The sequence below is a fragment of the Aotus nancymaae genome, unplaced genomic scaffold (genome assembly GCF_030222135.1).
Source record: "Aotus nancymaae isolate 86718 unplaced genomic scaffold, 86718_ANA_hifiasm-v0.15.2.pri h1tg000009l, whole genome shotgun sequence".
Taxonomy (NCBI): Eukaryota; Metazoa; Chordata; class Mammalia; order Primates; family Aotidae; genus Aotus; species Aotus nancymaae.
In genome coordinates this window covers 16173414-16191809 of record NW_026988420.1, presented here as the reverse complement: position 1 = coordinate 16191809, position 18396 = coordinate 16173414, and the positions used below count along the sequence as shown (strand labels likewise).

Here is an 18396-nt window from a genome sequence, read left to right as displayed (position 1 = left end):
CTAGCTGCCTTCCTCTCATTTCTGACTGATTCTCTAAAGTGTTCATGAGCACTAATGGACCGCATCAACCTATCATGTTAACCTTGTCCTTACTCTTGCTGTTTCTTGACCTGCAAAGCCCATGTGTTCCTCCTGCTCAGAGCACATCCAGACCCTGTTGATCCTTCAGCACAATATTCCTCCATCAATCCTTCACTGAGAACATTAGCCAAAGATGACTCCATCCCTTCTGAAATATCCAGCACTGATGTTCTAGTGTATATTAACTATAATTTAATCATTTACACCATTTGATAGAATTCTGAAGTTTCCTCCTACAAGCCTTTTCTTCCAGAAAGTCTATCGGTACTTCAAGTTAGAGATGACTTCATTATATGTCTCAGACCTCCCAAGGTGAGCATCACATAGCACTTAACATAACCAGGAAGCAGTTCCACTGAAGCTAAGATTAAAACAAAAATCTCAGGAAATACATGTTTTAAAAACTTGCAAAAAATAAATGGAACCATCTCCATTGCTTATTTAGAGTGTTGACTCACTGGACAGGACTTTAAATTAGTCAGTAGTATTCGGTGTCCCTCTATCTGCATATCAAGAGGCATAATTTAAACAAGGTTGCTCAAAGAACTGCCAATAAACGACTTGGTTTCATCTCTGGACACAACACTGTTATCCTCCTTTGGCCCCTGTCCGTACAGGGTCCAGACTGCGTGCACCAAGGGAAAAGAATCTGGTCCTTCTCCCCTCCCCTGGTTTGGTTGGGTGGGCCCAGAAGGAAGTCAGGACAGAACAGGTGTGACTGTCCCTAACTGAAAGCAGGCTACCATGCAGAACCAACTCACGACATAATCATCGGCCACAAGGGAACCTGGTTAGCATGACCGACACTCACTGCAAAGATCCCCAGACTTTAAATTGATGGTGCCAAGTATAGTTTTCAAAAGCAATGTTCTACAATTCCCCACCTTCTAACAGTAATGATCATTTTGATTAGTTACTGATAGAACTCCCATGGACCTAAGATCTGAGCAAGTAAAGCTTTAATCTTCTTAAGCATATAATTACCGGCATTTGAAAAGGCATTACGTTGTGGGTAATAGCAACTACTCTCTTGAAATGAGACTGGGGTGAGAGCATGGAAAGAAGGTGGGAGACTCCTTTTGTCTTTTTAAAGAGTTGCTTTCCTATTTAATTCTTGCATCCTGCAAAAAATTAATTATAAGAATGTGCCTTATCAAAGGGCAAGTCTACCCAGAATAATTCTAACATAACAGGAAAACAGTTAACTTCAAAGTACTGATCAAAGGAGATATGCAGGAAACATATTAGTTAAGATGTTCAAAGATTAAAATGAAAACTCATAAAAAAGAATGTTCTGGTAACATGTAAAATACATGCTAAAAAACTAACGATATATTTATATCTGGGGAACTATTTAGAACATGACTTATGAAGTACAAAATAATTATTTCTAGTATTTCTATTAATACTAAACTAAGGATTCTTGCTTCATCTTAGCCACTATTTTCCCCCACAACATATATTACATGAGTCCTCTGCTTTTGTAGGGCATTTTATACCAAAGGACTAATCACCAGGAAATAGATGGTTTCTTTTTCTCACCTGTACTTTTGCTGTGACTGGTGTTAACAGATTTAAACAGATTAGTCTCAGTCAAAATTCTTATGAAATCTCCATCACAGTAATGCTACATGCCAATTTGTGAGGGGCAAAAAAAACCCCAAAAAACCCAACTCAACTCCTTTTATGCTATAATTTCTAATTCTTCAACATTCCATGCCTTATTTCATGGTTTAATCATAAAAGAAATAAGAAATAAGCAGGAAGGGAGGCAGGGCCAGAACCACAGGGCCCACCCCACCCTGCTGTGCCACTTACCTCCTGCCTCTCCACATCCATGTTCCAGACGACAATCCCACCATCCCCGCCACAGGAGATCAGCTGCCGTGTATGCTGTGCATAGGAGAGGGCCTGGACTTTGTCGCTGTGAAAGAAACCAAGGGTTAGTGACTGTTTAGGAGAACAAATGCAAGGCCTTACGGCAGAAACCTCAGCAAAGTCAGCCAATGTGCACACTCACTAGCCCCAAGTGTAGATCTTAAAAACCTGATGGAATTTTCAGCATGCTAAAGGTTAGGAGAGTGTCCAGGATTTAAAATAAGTCTGAATGCTCCTTGACATGCTCAGGCCCCAGGAAGAAGTAATCTGTCAGTTATAACACTTAAGAGGTGTTCATTTTATATTTGTTCAAGAGTCATGATTTTCCCTTTTAAGAAATTATTCTTGAAGAGTTTTGGAGGTCATCCATAGAGACGCCCACTGGATTTACCTGACACAGCCAGGTAAACTGTGTTACCCGAGGTGTGCATCTCACAGGTGGCTTGGGACCAGCTGTGCCTTTTCTTGGCTCCCAGAGTGAATCCATAGCAGTAACAGACTTGAATGTCACAGGCTCTACATTTCTCTAGTTTTTATTCCCTCTCTCCTGATTCTGTTTTATTTTTCTTTCTAGTTTGTGCATGGCTGACAAGTTATTCCCTCTTGGCAGCAAAAATGATGGAGAATTTAGTTTTATGGTCTGAGTGATCACTAACAATGGATTTACAGAGATCAATTCTCTGTTGGGTGAGAGAAGTTTCTTGATTTTTTTTTTTTTTTGGTATGTTCATCTATTTTGAGCTCAAATCAATGAAGAATTTTGTTTCTACTGGGAAGGAGAACCAGCTCTTTGATATCTGGACTGGTGATTTTTTGTGTTTCTGTTTATTCTTGATCTGTGGCTGAAGTTGAAAAACTAAAGCTATTAAGCTCTGTGTGTCTATGTGTTTATAATCCAGAAAAGCGTTCACCTCTTGCTATATGTGGAGTGCTTTCCTACTTGTAGAGGGTGTCAATAAATTGGATTATGATACCTTTTAAATTAAAAGAACTTGTTCTGATTGGTAGAGATAAACAAGTGCTTTTATAAATTGAATCCTCCTAAAATCACAGATCAAGCTTCTACTATTTTGAACCTGCTAGACTTAAACATAAAAATTATTTTAATAAAAACTGCTAGCCAATCAGTAACATTTTAAGAATCCAAATTCATAAAATTAAGTTACATTTGGCAAATGAGACTAGTAATGTAGGTTTTAAAGCAGAATACAAGTGTGCATTTTATTTTATGTGGGTTTATTTCTCCTAAGTTTATTCAAGATAGCTGGTCAAATGAGCTCATACATAATGTTTAAAATTATTAAAAATATAAATTTGTATTCAGCTGAATTGAATAATTATTCTGATAAACTTTTTATATGAATAGCAATTATGTGTCATAGCATATCAACTTAAAGATAATTTCCAAGATCTTTACGTAATAAAATGGACTAATCTTAACTTGAGCTAATCAATAATCATTGAATACCTAGATAATTTCTAAGTAGTTTAGAATACTGTGACTTTGATTATAAAGTATAATATTAAGTTTATATATGTTTGCTTATTTTTCTATGCTGTAGTGAGGCTATACCTTTGGTTGTGTCAATAAATGAGTTCATTTTTTACCACTTTAAGGGAATGTAAAGGTACCTTATGTCACTATGGAAATTTCAGTAGTGTGTGTTCACGAGTTTTGCTAGTCTGCTAAAATGATATATAGGATGATTTTCAATTGTCCATATCCTCTGTCCTCCTAATTTTCTCTGTGAAATATAAATTAGCTTCTTTGGTTAATTATTATAATTTAACTGGGTGGTTGAGATTACGCCAGAAGCAATAATGAAAAAGAAATACAATGATGTGTGCATTTTGTTTTTCAAAGAAAAACAGAGTAGTTTTGTCTCAAAGCAGTGGTTCTTGAACTTTCTGGTCTCACAATCCCTTTACACTCTTAAAACTTATTTGAGGACACCAAAGAGCTTTGGTTGAATAAGTGATAATGACTGATATTTACTGTATTTACAACTAAAACTGAGAAATTTTTAAAACATTCATTTGAAAATAGCAATGATGAATCCATTTCATTTTAACGTGGGTCACATATTCTGTAAAAATATATATATTTTCCAAAACAAAAAATGTTGGTGAGAAAAATGACATTGTTTACTATTTTTATTTTTGCAAGTCTTTCTAATGTCTAACTTAATAGGAGAGCTGGATAATCATCTCTTTCTACATTTATCATCATAATAATATCACTTTCCATCACAGTGGAAAACTCCACTGTATACTTTTGAGAGAATGAAGATGAAAAAGGCAATCCTAAAATGTCAGTTTGTTCTGGAATATGAAAGAGAAAAAATGAAGGACAAAACTTGGAAAGTGAGTTTTACTTGCTTTGGCTTGTAATACATTAGTCTAAAAAAAAGCTATAAAATGCATTACAATTTTGGCTAAGTTCCCTCAGTTTTGATGGCTTGCTTCCTTAGTTTACTGATTAATGCCTACAACGTGAAAGGATACTCTTTACCTTCTATGGAGTCTGCCTAGCTAGCAGAAATTCCATGTCTCGCCAGAATTGTTTTTAGTGCTTTATATTAACTTGATTAATGTTCTTCATTTTAAAAAAAAGAACAAGGAGTACTCACTTGTGAAAAATGTTTTAATGCTTTGAATATACAGATAACCAGGTATTGTTTCTTGAGCACCTGTGCTTCTATCTTACCCTACTTAAAATTCCCTTGATGACTCTTGTTTTGCCTTTTCAAATTGAACCCTCTATTTTGAAAAAATAAAATTTTTAGGATGTGCTTTATGCCTAAAACTCTCTTTGAGATTTCCCAGAGAGGTCCTGGAAAACCATAAAGATGAGAAATGTGGTGAGGCACAGTGGCTCATGCCTGTAATCCCAGCACTTTGGGAGGCTGAGGCCGAAGGACTGCTTGAGCCAAAGAGTTTGAGACCAGCCTGGGCAGCATGGTGAGACCCTGTCTCTATAAAAATAAAAAAATTAGTCAGACATGGTGGTACACGCCTGTAGTCCCAGTTACTAGGGAGGCTGAGATTAGAGAATTGCTTGAGCCTGGAAGGTTGAGGCTGCAGTGAACTGTGATCATACCACTGCACTCTAGCATAGGTGACAGGGCAAGACCTTGTCTGAAAAAAGAAAAAAAATTAAAAAAAAAAATGCTATAAATAATTGCATTTGTTTGATGTGTTACTATTTTAAGAGTACATCAGAATAATTGTCAGATCAGAAGAGATGCTCAGCCTGCCCTAGATTAAGTCAGTAACAAATTTTATTAGTATTTCAGAAATTATATGTTTTATTGGAAGACTGTAGCGATTTCCCAATGTTGTTATTGTCTATAATATGTTTCTACCCTTGGGAAAATACTAATCACAATTCTTAGGAAATAGTTATATAGCATATCTCAATGGGGAATTTTACTTTCCCTCATTCTGATATCATTGATCACAATTACAAATTAACCATTAAGTCACTAAATCTCTGTAATCAGTAGATAATTTTTGTATTATTCTCATCTTTGCCTAAGGGCTCTGCTATAAAGTAGAGTTTGTGACTTCAATAAAAGACGGCCTCAGAGTTTCATGGAAAAGAACTATTTGTACGAGGTATTTAAAAATATTGATATTTCAAAGAACAGACTCTTTGGCACAGGCCGCTGAGCTGCCATTGCTTAGATAATTTTTAAGCTGTGCCAGTGGATTGAGTCAGGATTTCCTTGCATTTCTGAACTCTTTTTAGTCTGGATGCAGATGGCTTCATGAATGTGAACTGCTAAACCAAGAAACCATCAGAACAAGAATTAATTACAGTTCATTCATAGAACTGAATGAACTGAAGAGGGAAATTTTATTGTGGTTATTTGTCTGGAATACTGTTGATGCTGTTTTAATGTTCTATTTTCTGGATATGTGAGGATGCCTTTTCTCTTATTTTAAAGCTATCTCTAACCTACAATTTCATAAACTCTATTTTTATAAGTTAAATCAAAACATTTAAGAAATGATATCCAGTTCTGATTGCCCAGAATTTAAAAAAACTGTTACAGAGACTCCTTAATTTTCATGGAAACATAGTTATTTGCATCAATTCAATGAGAATCTATCCACAAGATATAACTGGGCAAATCAACTGTATAACCTGGCATGTCATATGTGAGAATGATGCTCATTGAATCAGATGTGACTAGCCACTTTAAGAACTCATAGAGCCAAGGCTTACAAAGCTTTCCCAGGAAAACTGGCCTGGTAACTGATTTGCAAGGTCTTGGCCTTACAGCTGGTAAGGAAGATACCAGGCCAAGAACCTAGCAAATGGTGGAAACTTTGAGGAATTCAACTGTTGCAAGTGTTGTAGGTGAAATATGGTAGAGTTTCTTGGGCTTGGTTTTCTAGCCTTGGTATGGCAAATAATAGAGGCTTTGAGAAGTCCAGTCCCGCGGTGGCTCACACCTGTAATCCCAGCACTTTGGGAGTTTGAGACCAGCCCAACCAATGTGGAGAAACCCCATCTATACTAAAAATACAAAAATCGGCTGGGCGTGGTGGCACATGCCTGTAATACCAGCTACTTGGGAGGCTGAAGCAGGAGAACTGCTTGAACCCAGGAGGTGGAGATTGCAGCAAGCCACGATTGCACCACTGCACTCCAGCCTGGGCAACAGAGCAAGACTCTGTCTCAAAATAAAATAAAAAAAAAGTCCAGTCCAAGATTTTTTATAAAAAGTTCCAGGCAGAAGTGAATTTTGTGGGCTTACTGTAAAATTGTTGAATACTGTGTGGCTCTGGATATACAAAGCAAATCTAAGTGCCTATCTGGTTAATTAACACTCTTTACTATACCAATATAAATAATTAGGCCTAACCTTGTAAGACTAGCCTGTTTTTTTGTGATGAAGGGTAATCACTGAGATTATAATGATCACAGGGGAGGAGGGGGGAAGCACAGTCAGGTAAACTGAGAAAGACTTGAAATGGGCAAAAAGAGATCACTGGGTATCTTTTTAGTGGAACTTCAGGTATTGTCTAGCACACTATTCTGGGCTGATTCTACAGGGGACTACACCTTTCAGTATCTTTACTAACCTATTCACAGCTGAAAAGAATACTGGTATTATTGTAAACAAATCTTGTCCAGTGAAGACATACCTAATCCCCACACCCCACCCTGCCCATGGGAGAAGCCAGCTGTGTGTCTGCTAACAAATTCATTTTCACATTCTCCATTGCCTATGTATGTGTCTATTCTGGATTTTCCTTTGGACTGGCTATAATGTCTTACTCTGCCAGTTAATTAATTATTAATGCCTAACATAAAATCTTTGACATGTATTCATTTTTTAAAAAGCCAGTTGGGTTTTCCCTATCTCTCCTGGTTGTTATTTCAACTTTTAAAAGTATAGAGTGCTGGGGGGGTGGGGGTGGGTGGGGCTTGGGGTGGTAGGGGGAGGATCCAAGGTGGCCGAATAGGAACAGCTCTGGAGTGCAGCTCCCAGCGAGAATGCAGAGGGTGAGTGATCACCGCATTTCCAAACAAGTTTTTACTGCCCACAGACCAGGAGATTCCTGGGCGGAAAAGCGCCACAAGTTTCCAGCACAGCTGCTTCAGCCAGTGCAGCGGGTCTCTGCACAAAAACTCACACAAATCTGGGTGGCCGTTTCAACTGGCACCTGGAACACCTAGGAGACAGAGTCGCCCATTCAACTGAAAAAAGGGGCTGGAATAGGGAGCCAGGTGATCTGGCTCAGCATGTCCCACCCCCACAAAGACCAGCAATCTGAAATGCTCTGAATTGAGAGTTTCACAGCAAGCACAGCTGGACCCAGGATGGTCCAGCTCTGTGGGGGGAAGGGTGTCCGCCATTACAGAGGCAGTCCACCACTATCGAGGCAGTCCGCCATTACAGAGGCAATCTGCCATTACTGAGGCAGACCATCATTACTGAGGCAGTTCTAACTATACCTCTATAAACAAAACCACAAGGAAGTTCACATAGCAGCTGGGCAGAGCCCACAGCATCTCAGCAATGCCTCTGCTGGCAGACTGTGAATAGGCTACCTCCTTGCTGGGCAGGGCATCTCTGAAAAAAGGCAATAGCATGTCAGGAACTTACAAATAAAGCCCCATCTACCCAGGACAGAGCACCTGGGAAAAAACGGTGGTTATGAGTTCCACTGCAGCAGACTTAAACGTACCTGCCCAGCAGCTCTGAATGGAACAACAGAGCTCACAGCTTAGCACTTGTGCTCCTATAAGAGACAGACCGTCTCCTCAAGCAGCTTCCTGACCCTCGTATATCCAAAGAGACACCTCATAAAGGAGAGCTCAGGCTGATATCTGGTGGGTATCCTTCTGGGACAAAGATAACAGAAGAAGAAACTGGCAGCAACCCTTATTGTTCTGCAGCCAACGCAAGTGATCCCCAGGTAAGGAGGATCTGGAGTGGACCTCCAGCAGTCCTACAGCAGAGGAGCCTGACTGTTAGAAAGAAAACTAAAAAAACAGAAAAAACTTCATCATCAACAAAAAGGACACCCACTCAGAGACCCCATCTGAAAGTCACCAACTACAAAGACCACAGGTAGATAAATCCACAAAGATGAGAAGAAACCAGTGCAAAAAGAATGAAAATACCCAAAATCAGAATGCCTCTCCTCCTCCAAGGGATCACAACTCTTCACCAGCAAGGGAACAAAGCTGGATGGAGAATCAGTTTGACGAACTGACAGAAGCAGGCTTCAGAAAGTTGGTAATAACAAACTTCTCTTAGCTAAAAGAACATGTTCTAACCCAATGCAAAGAAACTAAGAACATTGAAAAAAGGTTTGATGAAATGCTAACAAGAACAAACAGCTTAGAGAAGGATATAAATGAATTGATGGAGCTGAAAAACACAACACGAGAACTTCATGAAGCACACACAAGTTTCAATAGCTGAATTGACCAAACAGAAGAAAGGATATCAGAGATTGAAGATTAACTCAATGAAATAAAACAAGAAGGCAAGATTAGAGTAAAAAGCAATGAACAAAGCCTCCAAGAAATATAGGATTACATGAAAAGACCTAATCTACCTTTTATAGGTGTACCTGAATGTGATGGAGATAATGAATCCAAGCTGGAAAACACTCTTCAGGATATAATCCAGGAAAACTTCCCCAACCTAGCAAGGCAGGCCAATATTCAAGTCCAGGAAATACAGAGAACACCACAAAGATATTCCTCTAGAAGAGCAACCCCAAGGCACATAATCGTCAGATTCAACAGGGTTGAAATGAAGGACAAAATGCTAAGGGCAGCCAGAGAGAAAGGTCAGGTTACCCACAAAGGGAAGCCCATCAGACTCACAGCAGATCTCTCAGCAGAAACCCTACAAGCCAGAAGAGAGTGGGGGCCAATATTCAACATCCTTAAAGAAAAGAACTTTCAACCCAGAATTTCATATCCAGCCAAACTAAGTTTCATAAGCGAAGGAGAAATAAAGTCCTTTACGAACAAGCAATTGCTCAGAGATTTCATCACCACCTGGCCTGCCTTACAAGAACTCCTGAAAGAAGCACTAAACATGGAAAGGAACAACCAGTACCAGCCACTCCAAAATTATAACAAATGGTAAAGAGCATTGACACAGTGAAGAAACCGCATCAACTAATGGGCAAAACAACCAGCTAGCATCAATATGGCAGGATCAAATTCACACATAACAATATTAACCCTAAATGTAAATGGGCTAAATACCCCAATCAAAAGACACAGACTGGCAAACTGGATAAAAAGCCAAAATCTATCAGTGTGCTGTATCCAGGAAACCCTCACATGCGAGGACACACACAGGCTCAAAATAAAGGAATGGAGGAAGATTTACTGAGCAAATGGAGAGCAAAAAAAAAAAGCAGGAGTTGCAATCCTACTCTCTGATAAAATAGACTTTAAACAAACAAAGATCAAAAGAAACAAAGAAGGACATTACATAATGGTAAAAGGATCAATACAACAAGAAGAGCTAATTCCTAAATATATCTGCACCCAATAAAGGAGCACCCAGATACACAAAGCAAGTTCTTAACAACCTACAAAGAGACTTAGGCTCCCACACAATAATAGTGGGAGACTTTAACGCTCCACTGTCAGTATTAGACAGATCAGGAGACAGAAAATTAACAAGGATATCCAGGACTTGAACTCAGATCTGGACCAAGCAAACCTAATAGACACTTACAGAACTCTCCACCCCAAATGCACAGAATATACATTCTTCTGAGCACCACATCACACCTACTCTAAAATTGACCACATAATTCAAAGTAAATCACTCCTCACCAAATGCAAAAGAATGGAAATCATAGCAAACAGTCTCTCAGACCACAGTGCAATTAAATTAGAACTCAAATTAGAATTCAGGGTTAAGAAACTAATTCAGAACTGCACAATTTCATGGAAACTGAACAACTGGCTCCTGAATGTCGACTAGATAAACAATGAGATGAAGACAGAAATAAAGATGTTCTTTGAAACAATGAGAACGAAGACATAACATACCAGAATCTCTGGGACACATTTAAAGCAGTGTCTAGAGGAAAATTTACAGCAATAAATGCCCACATAAGAAGTAAGGAAAGATCTAAAATCGACACCCTCTCGTCAAAATTGAAAGAGCTAGAGAAGCAAGATCAAAAAAAAAAGAAAAAAAAAACTCAAAAGCTAGCAGAAGACAAGAAATAACTAAGATCAGAGCAGAACTGAAACTAAGATCAGAGCAGAACTGAAGGAGACAGAGACACAAAAAACCCTTCAAAAAAAATCAATAAGTCTAGGACCTAGTTTTGTGAAAAGATCAATAAAATAGACAGACCACTAGCCAGATTAATAAAAAAGAAAAGAGAAGAATCAAATAGATGCAATAAAAAATGATAAAGGGGATATCACCACAGATTCCACAGAAATACAAACTACCATCAGAGATTAGTACAAACAACTCTATGCACATAAACCAGTAAACCTGGAAGAAATGGATAAATTCCTGGACACTTGCACCCTCCCAAGCCTAAACCAGGAAGAAGTCAAAACCCTGAATAGACCAATAACAAGGGCTAAAGTTGAGGTAGCAATTAATAGCCTACCAACCACAAAAAGCCCAGGTCCAGATGGGTTCACAGCTGAATTCTACCAGACATACAAAGAGGAGCTGGTACCACTCCTTCTGAAACTATTCCAAACAATCCAAAAAGAGGGAATCCTTCCCAAATCATTTTATGAGACCAACATCATCCTGATACCAAAACCCGGCAGAGACTCAATAAGAAAAGAAAACTTCAGGCCAATATCCATGATGAATATCAATGCAAAAATCTTCAATAAAATACTGGCAAACCGATTGCAACATCACATCAAAAAGCTTATCCATCACGATCAAGTAGGCTTCATCCTGGGGATACAAGGCTGGTTCAACATATGCAAGTCTATAAATGTAATTCACCACATAAACAGAACAAAAGACAAAAATCACATGATTATCCCAATAGATTCAGAGAAGGACTTCGACAAAATTCAACAGCCCTTTATGCTAAAAACTCTCAATAAACTCAGTGTCAATGGAACGTATCTCAAAATAATAAAAACTATTTGCAACAAACCCACAGCCAATATCATACTGAATGGGCAAAAACTGGAAGCATTTCCTTTGAAATCTGGCACTAGACAAGGATGCCTTCTCTCACCATTCCTATTCAATATAGTATTGGAAGTTCTAGCCAGAGCAATCAGACAAGAAAAAGAAATAAAGGGTATTCAATTAGGAAAGGAGGAAGTCACATTGTCTCTATTTGCAGGTGACATGATTGTATATTTAGAAGACCCCATCATCTCAGCCCAAAATCTCCTGAAAGTGATAAGCAACTTCAGCAAAGTCTCAGGATACAAAATCAATGTGCAAAAATCACAAGCATTCCTATACATCAATAACAGACTTAAAGAGAGTCAAATCAAGAATGAACTGGCATTCACAATTGCTACAAAGAGAATAAAATATCTAGGAATACAACTAACAAAGGATGTAAAGGACCTCTTCAAGGAGAACTACAAACCACTGCTCAAAGAAATAAGAGAGGACACAAACAGATGGAGAAACATTCCATGCTCATGGTTAGGAAGAATCAATATCGTGAAAATGGCCATACTGCCCAAAGTCATTTACATATTCAACGCTATCCCCATCAAGCTACCTATGACCCTCTTAACAGAACTGGAAAAAACCACCTTAAACTTCATATGGAATCAAAAGAGAGCCCACATAGCCAAGTCAATTCTAAGCAAAAAGAACAAAGCTGGAAGCATCATGCTACCTGACTTTAAACTATACTACAAGGCTACAGTAATCAAAACAGCATGGTACTGGTACCAAAACAGAGATATAGACCAATGGAACAGAACAGAGGCCTCAGAGGCAATGCCACACATCTACGACCATCTGATCTTTGACAAACCTGATAAAAACAAGCAATGGGGAAAGGATTCCTTGTTTACTAAATGGTGTTGAGAAAACTAGCTAGCCATGTGCAGAAAGCAGAAACTGGACCCCTTCCTGATAACTAATTAACTCCAGATTGGATTAAACACTTAAAGACCTAACACCATAAAAACCCTAGAAGAAAACCTAGGCAAAATCATTCAGAACATAGGCATAGGCAAGGACTTCATGACTAAAACACCAAAAGCATTGGCAACAAAAGCCAAAATAGACAAATGGGACCTAATCAAACTCCAGAGCTTCTGCACAGCAAAAGAAACTATCATCAGAGTGAACCGGCAACCAACAGAATGGGAAACAATTTTTGCAATCTACCCATGTGACAAAGGGCTAATATCCAGAATCTACAAACAACTAAAACAGATTTACAAGAAAAAAGCAAACAAACCCATTCAAAAGTGGGCAAAGGACATGAACAGACACTTTTCAAAAGAAGACATATATGAGGCCAACAAACATATGAAAAAATGCTCATCATCACTGGTCATTAGAGAAATGAAAATGAAAATCACATTGAGATGTCATCTCACGCTGGTTAGAATGGCAATCATTAAAAAATCTGGAGACAACAGATGCTGGAGAGGATGTGGAGAAACAGGAACTTTCACACTGTTGGTGGGAGTGTAAATTAGGTTCAACCACTGTGGAAGACAGTGTGGTGATTCCTCAAGGGCCTAGAAACAGAAATTCTATTTGACCCAGCAATCCCATTACTGGGTATATATCCAAAGGATTATAAATCATTCTATTATAAAGACACATGCACATGTGTGTTCACTGCGGCACTGTTTACAATAGCAAAGATCTGGAACCAGCCCAAATGCCCATCGATGATAGACTAGACAAGGCAAATGTGGCACATATACACCATGGAATACTATGCAGCCATAAAAATCGATGAGTTTGTGTCCTTTGTACGGACATGGATGAATCTGGAAACAGATCTTGGACACAAGAACAGAAAATCAAACACTGCATGAACAATGAGAACACATGGACACAGGGAGGGAAGCATCACACACTGGGGTCTGTTGAGGGGGACTAGGGGAGGGACAACATGGGGAGAAATGCCAGATATAGGTGATGGGGGGATGGAGGCAGCAAACCACATTGCCATGTATGTACCTATGCAGCAATCCTGCATGTTCTGCACATGTACCCCAGAACCTAAAGTGCAATAATATATATATATATAATACTACTACTAATAAAAGTATTGAGTGCCACCACTGTGACACTCAAGGGCAAGAAAAATCTATCTAGCTGCACAGACTCATAACTCTATGATTTGAATACATTTCATTTGTTGAGGCATCTTGATACACATCAATGATCTTGTAAAACCAAAATAAGCTACATAAGGAACTTCTTTGCCATTCATAGCTGGCAGCAACATTCAGCAACAAATACATAATTTATAGGACTCCAGTACTGTTAATATTGCAACACAGAAGAGTGTAACACAGTGATGAATGCTGGATTCCAAGCTTGATAATAAAGCTGCTCTGGGACTTCTTGATTTAGGGATTCAAAATGTAACCACTTTGCAGTTAAAAGCTAGGTCATGGAACATTCTGGGTTTACAGATTAAGGGTTATGAAGAATGAAAAGATACCTTAAAACATTCATGTTTCAGCTGACATCATTGTAGCATTTATACTAGAAAGCATTTTAAAACTGATAATTATTTCATGGATGATTGTTCCACGTACTGCACTGCAAATGCTCTTACAAGTGCACAAAGCCTCCACTTTTCACAACTACCAGGATCTGTCATCCATAAATACTACACTTAGTGGGATGGCCTCATTTCCTTTCTCACCAGTCCTAGCAGCTATATAATTTGAGGGACTAGTCCAAAATGAAAATACAGAGTCCCTTTAAAAATTTTTATTAAGAATTACAAGATGGTGGCAGCAGTGCATTAAACCAAGTGTGAGGCCCTTCTAAGAATGGGGCCCTGTGTGACTGCACAGGTCGCAGGCCCATGAAGCCAGTCCTGTGTCTGATGATTAAGGGAGAGGGAAGAGTAGGCCTTATCCTCTTTAGAGAAACAGATCCTGGACACAAGCTAACATCTGCCCAACAGTCAACTTAAGGCTTTCTTTCATCCTCAAAAGTAGGAGGAACTCAAATGTATAGTATTGTTCATTTCTTTGATGAAAAGCTTATGTTATTTGGTGGGCATCTAATTATGCTTCTACCAGAGAGCTCACTCTCCTATGTGCATAACTCTTCACCAAGGACCAGAGAAAGCTGTGAGCAATCCACACAAGTGAGGTCTCCCGGACAATAATATGTAGGGTCATCCCAAGCCAAAGCACCCTAAAAGGGATCTGCTTCCTCAGGGATCCTTGGGCCACTGCCAGGCTAAACCTGAACTCACAGACTCTCTTCTAGGGGCACTGGTTTGAGCACCACCGATGCTCTGCTGTTTGGTGGCAGGGTGGACATTCAGATTAGGCTCTTGCCCTCTGTTCACTGGCATTTCCTGAACCCACTGTATTTTAGTTCATGTTGTTCACTGTTCTGGGTAACTTCCTAATCCTGAGAACTATGAGAATCTCTTCATCTAACATCCAAACCAAGAGTGATGCCCCTTCTCCCCCACCCCCAAGGCCTCCCACTTTCCACTAAAACTGGTGAATGGTGCCATCTGTCCATTTTCATACTTCTAGCATGGCTCCACAAAGGGAGGGCTGTTTCCTAACTCACTTTTGTGTCCTAAGCGCCTAACACAAAGGCTGGTATGCAGCTGGAGCTCAAATGTGTTGACTGAGTTATGAATATATGTTAATATTTCCACAGGAAATTCTACCGAGAGAAACAGTAGGCGAATCCCAAAGTAGGTTTTTTGACTTGGAATTTTTATTAACAAGAGTAATCTTAACAACTGTCATTTACCAGGCCTGAATTCCTGGGCTGATTATTTTATATGTATAACATCATTTATATTTTTCGACAACCCTGTGAGGGTTTTTCCTTCCAATTTTGTCCTTATTTTAGAGATGAGAAAACTGAAGATCAGTGAAGCACAGTGCCTCGCCTGAGGCTGCAGGCCATTGGCAGGAAGGCCAGCTCAAATATAGTCTGACCCGACTCAGAGGCCTGCACACTAATGACCACATTTTCCAGCCCTTCTGTCTTTGAGAATATTCTACCCTCTATGAAAACTCTCATAGCTGATATTTTGATCTATTATGTGTTTAGCTAAATAGAAATAAAAAAGACATCTCTTCCCCTTTATCCTAACAGTACCCTAGTACTACAGTGGGAAATGCTCTTAAATTGCACAGATTTGCACAGAAAGAAAGCTGTCATTCATACTCATGCTTGTGCTCCTGTCCCCTAACCCAGAAGCTGAATGCAAGAATTCTGCTCCTTTTATAACTTTCAATGCAATTTACTCGATACAAGGGGAAAAGCACAAATTCTCTCAATGTATATTTATTTACAAGTGGCTTATTTCTTTGCCAAAAGGCTTTAAGGAGGCTTATAACAAAATTCTCATGCATGCTAAGAGTAGTAAGAGAGAAATCAAGAGCTTGGATTTTGGAAAGAGAAAGCAAATACACAGACTGTAAGTGCCAAGGGTCATGGCTGTGACCTAGCCTCACACAAGCTGCTGAATCCAGTCTTGGTGAGGGTTCCAACATGAGGAATAGCAAAGATCATTACTCGTGCTTTAAGTCAGGTAATATTAAATTACCATCAAGTCTTAGAGGTCTAGGAAAACACTATTAGAAAGAAAAATTATGGGCATGAAGTTGGTCATGAAATGACAGGATTATGTAAGAATTTAAAAGGGATCTAAAAAGACCAAGTACCATTATTAGCTATGACAAGGTAGGCATGAGACAATGCATGTCCAGGTTTATGTTTCCATGATAACCATCCAACTAGTAACTGATGCTTGCAAACATAACTGGTCCTGGAATCTAGAATCTTTTTTTTTTTTTTTGCCCTTCCTGCCACAGAGCTAGCACAGCACATGATCACGATCCACTTGCTACAGGGAATAAATACACCAAAATGCTTCCAATGCAGATAATATTATAGATAATATTGTATAAAAGAATACTTTCTTAGCTTTTTTCCCTTGGACTTGGAAACAGTTTCACTGTCATCAATCACTTTCTTTGGTGCTAAAGCTTTCTCTGCTTTATGGGATTTTTACACACCAAATCAAGCTAGTTACAAAAATGTCACATTTTCTGTTGCTGAAGGATGGTAAGAAGCTGCAGAACCCAGAACAGAAGACATGTGCAGCTGTCCCTCAACAGAATGGCTGGACATTTCCATACCAAGGAAAGGCAGTCTTTCCATCCTGGGGAAGCCAGTCTGCTCTCCCTAGTTCCCAGGCTCACCAATTATGCCCCCGATTTGGAACTCTGGCCACCATCAGTCACCTTGGGGGTGGAGGGAAAACCAGGAATTGTAGGAGAGCAAAGGGCAGCCATGAGGTCTAAGTATCACCAGGCATGTTGGGGTCCATGTGTTAGTCAATGTTCACTTTAGAATACCAAGTGCCTTACTGAGGGCTGGATATATGAAAGGTGCTAATTAGCTCCCTGCTGGACTCAATTAAAGTTTAGAGACCTAAGCTACCAGCTGGGGTCTTTGAATGCAGTACCTCAATAGTCTCTTCTAAAAATGATATCTGAGCTCTCTCTTTTATAGTGTTATTGCAAGATTAAACTGAGTCTGTGTGTTTTGAAAGCTCTTTGACAAAATATTAGGTGCTACTCAAATATGAGAATCACTGAATGCCAGCAGCTGACTTTCAGGGTGAAGGAATGGTGGCTGTGAAAGTTGTTCCGTGCTGGCCTGAAAGTGGTCTCCTATTCTGCCAGATGATCCTGAAACCTTTCCATGCCATCTCACTACTTCCAGCAGCTCCAGGGGCTTCTCTATCCCCACCCTGGTATTCAGACCCCACTCTAACAGAGTGACACTGATTGATGCTGAGGAAGTTTACTCTCCTGGCTCTGTGATACCAGAGCCACCCTCTCAGGGCTAAGACCTAATGACAAGGAGTCCCTCATAGAGCTCACTTTATGTATTACTAAGCTTGAATTAAATAAAGCACCAGGCAAAGGCCCTTTGCCCTTCATCCTGTGTAAAGGCACTTCTGCCTAGTTGCTCCTGATCTCAGCAGCCTGCCTGCCTACCTGTGCAAGTTCTAAGGGCATATTCTATCAGCATGGACTCCAAGCAGGGTCTATTCCATTTTCTAAAAGGGCAAGTTTATACTTAGAAACTGAAAGACCTATTTGTTAAAGTTTTATTTGTCTAGGACTGACAGACTTATCTAAACTTTATGTCTTTTCCTTGCTTAACAAACTGTAGGTGTAAGTTTCTCAGAACCACATTTTCCATTCAGGTCAAGGGCCCTTTGCACACAGTGATACTGGTGTTAAGCCCTGCTGTAGTTGATTATCTGGTGCATGAAATCGTGCAAGAGTGCTTGCAGTCTTCATTAACCACTGTGTAAAAATAAAACTAGTTAGGAGTTAAACTGAATGAGTCCAGTAAATATTAGTCATCTTCATTCAAAACCTGCATTTCACTTCTCTGAGAGAGTCCAAGTTGGCAGCAATTACCTGGCAGATTAGATGATAATAGTGTTACTCAACAGAACTGTGGTTTGTTTTGTTTTTTTTTTTTTTTGAGATGGAGTCTCGCTCTGTTGCCCAGGCTGGAGTGCAGTAGCACAATCTCGGCTCACTGCAACCTCCACCTCCTGGGTTCAAGTGATTCTCCTGCCCCAGCCTTCAGAGTAGCTGGGATGACATGCACATGCCACCATGCCCAGCTAATATTTGAATTCTTAGGAGAGACGGGGTTTTACCATGTTGGCCAGACTTGTCTCGAACTCTTAACCTTGTGATCTGCCCGCCTC

The 18396-nt window shown here is 39.5% G+C and overlaps 1 protein-coding gene across 5 annotated transcripts in view; it reads right to left on the bottom strand.

Moving 5' to 3' along the window:
- The window catches only part of WDFY2 (WD repeat and FYVE domain containing 2), a 197072-nt gene that overhangs the window by 13673 nt on the left and 165003 nt on the right, over positions 1-18396 (bottom strand). For all 5 annotated transcript variants that reach the window (XR_002479204.2, XR_010341648.1, XR_010341649.1 and 2 more), the window contains one exon: positions 1900-2005. Coding sequence is in view for 1 of the 5 variants with exons in the window: in XM_021674546.2 (XP_021530221.1) it covers positions 1900-2005 (106 nt within the window). In the remaining 4 variants the exon portion in view is untranslated. The remainder of the gene's footprint in view (positions 1-1899; positions 2006-18396) is intronic.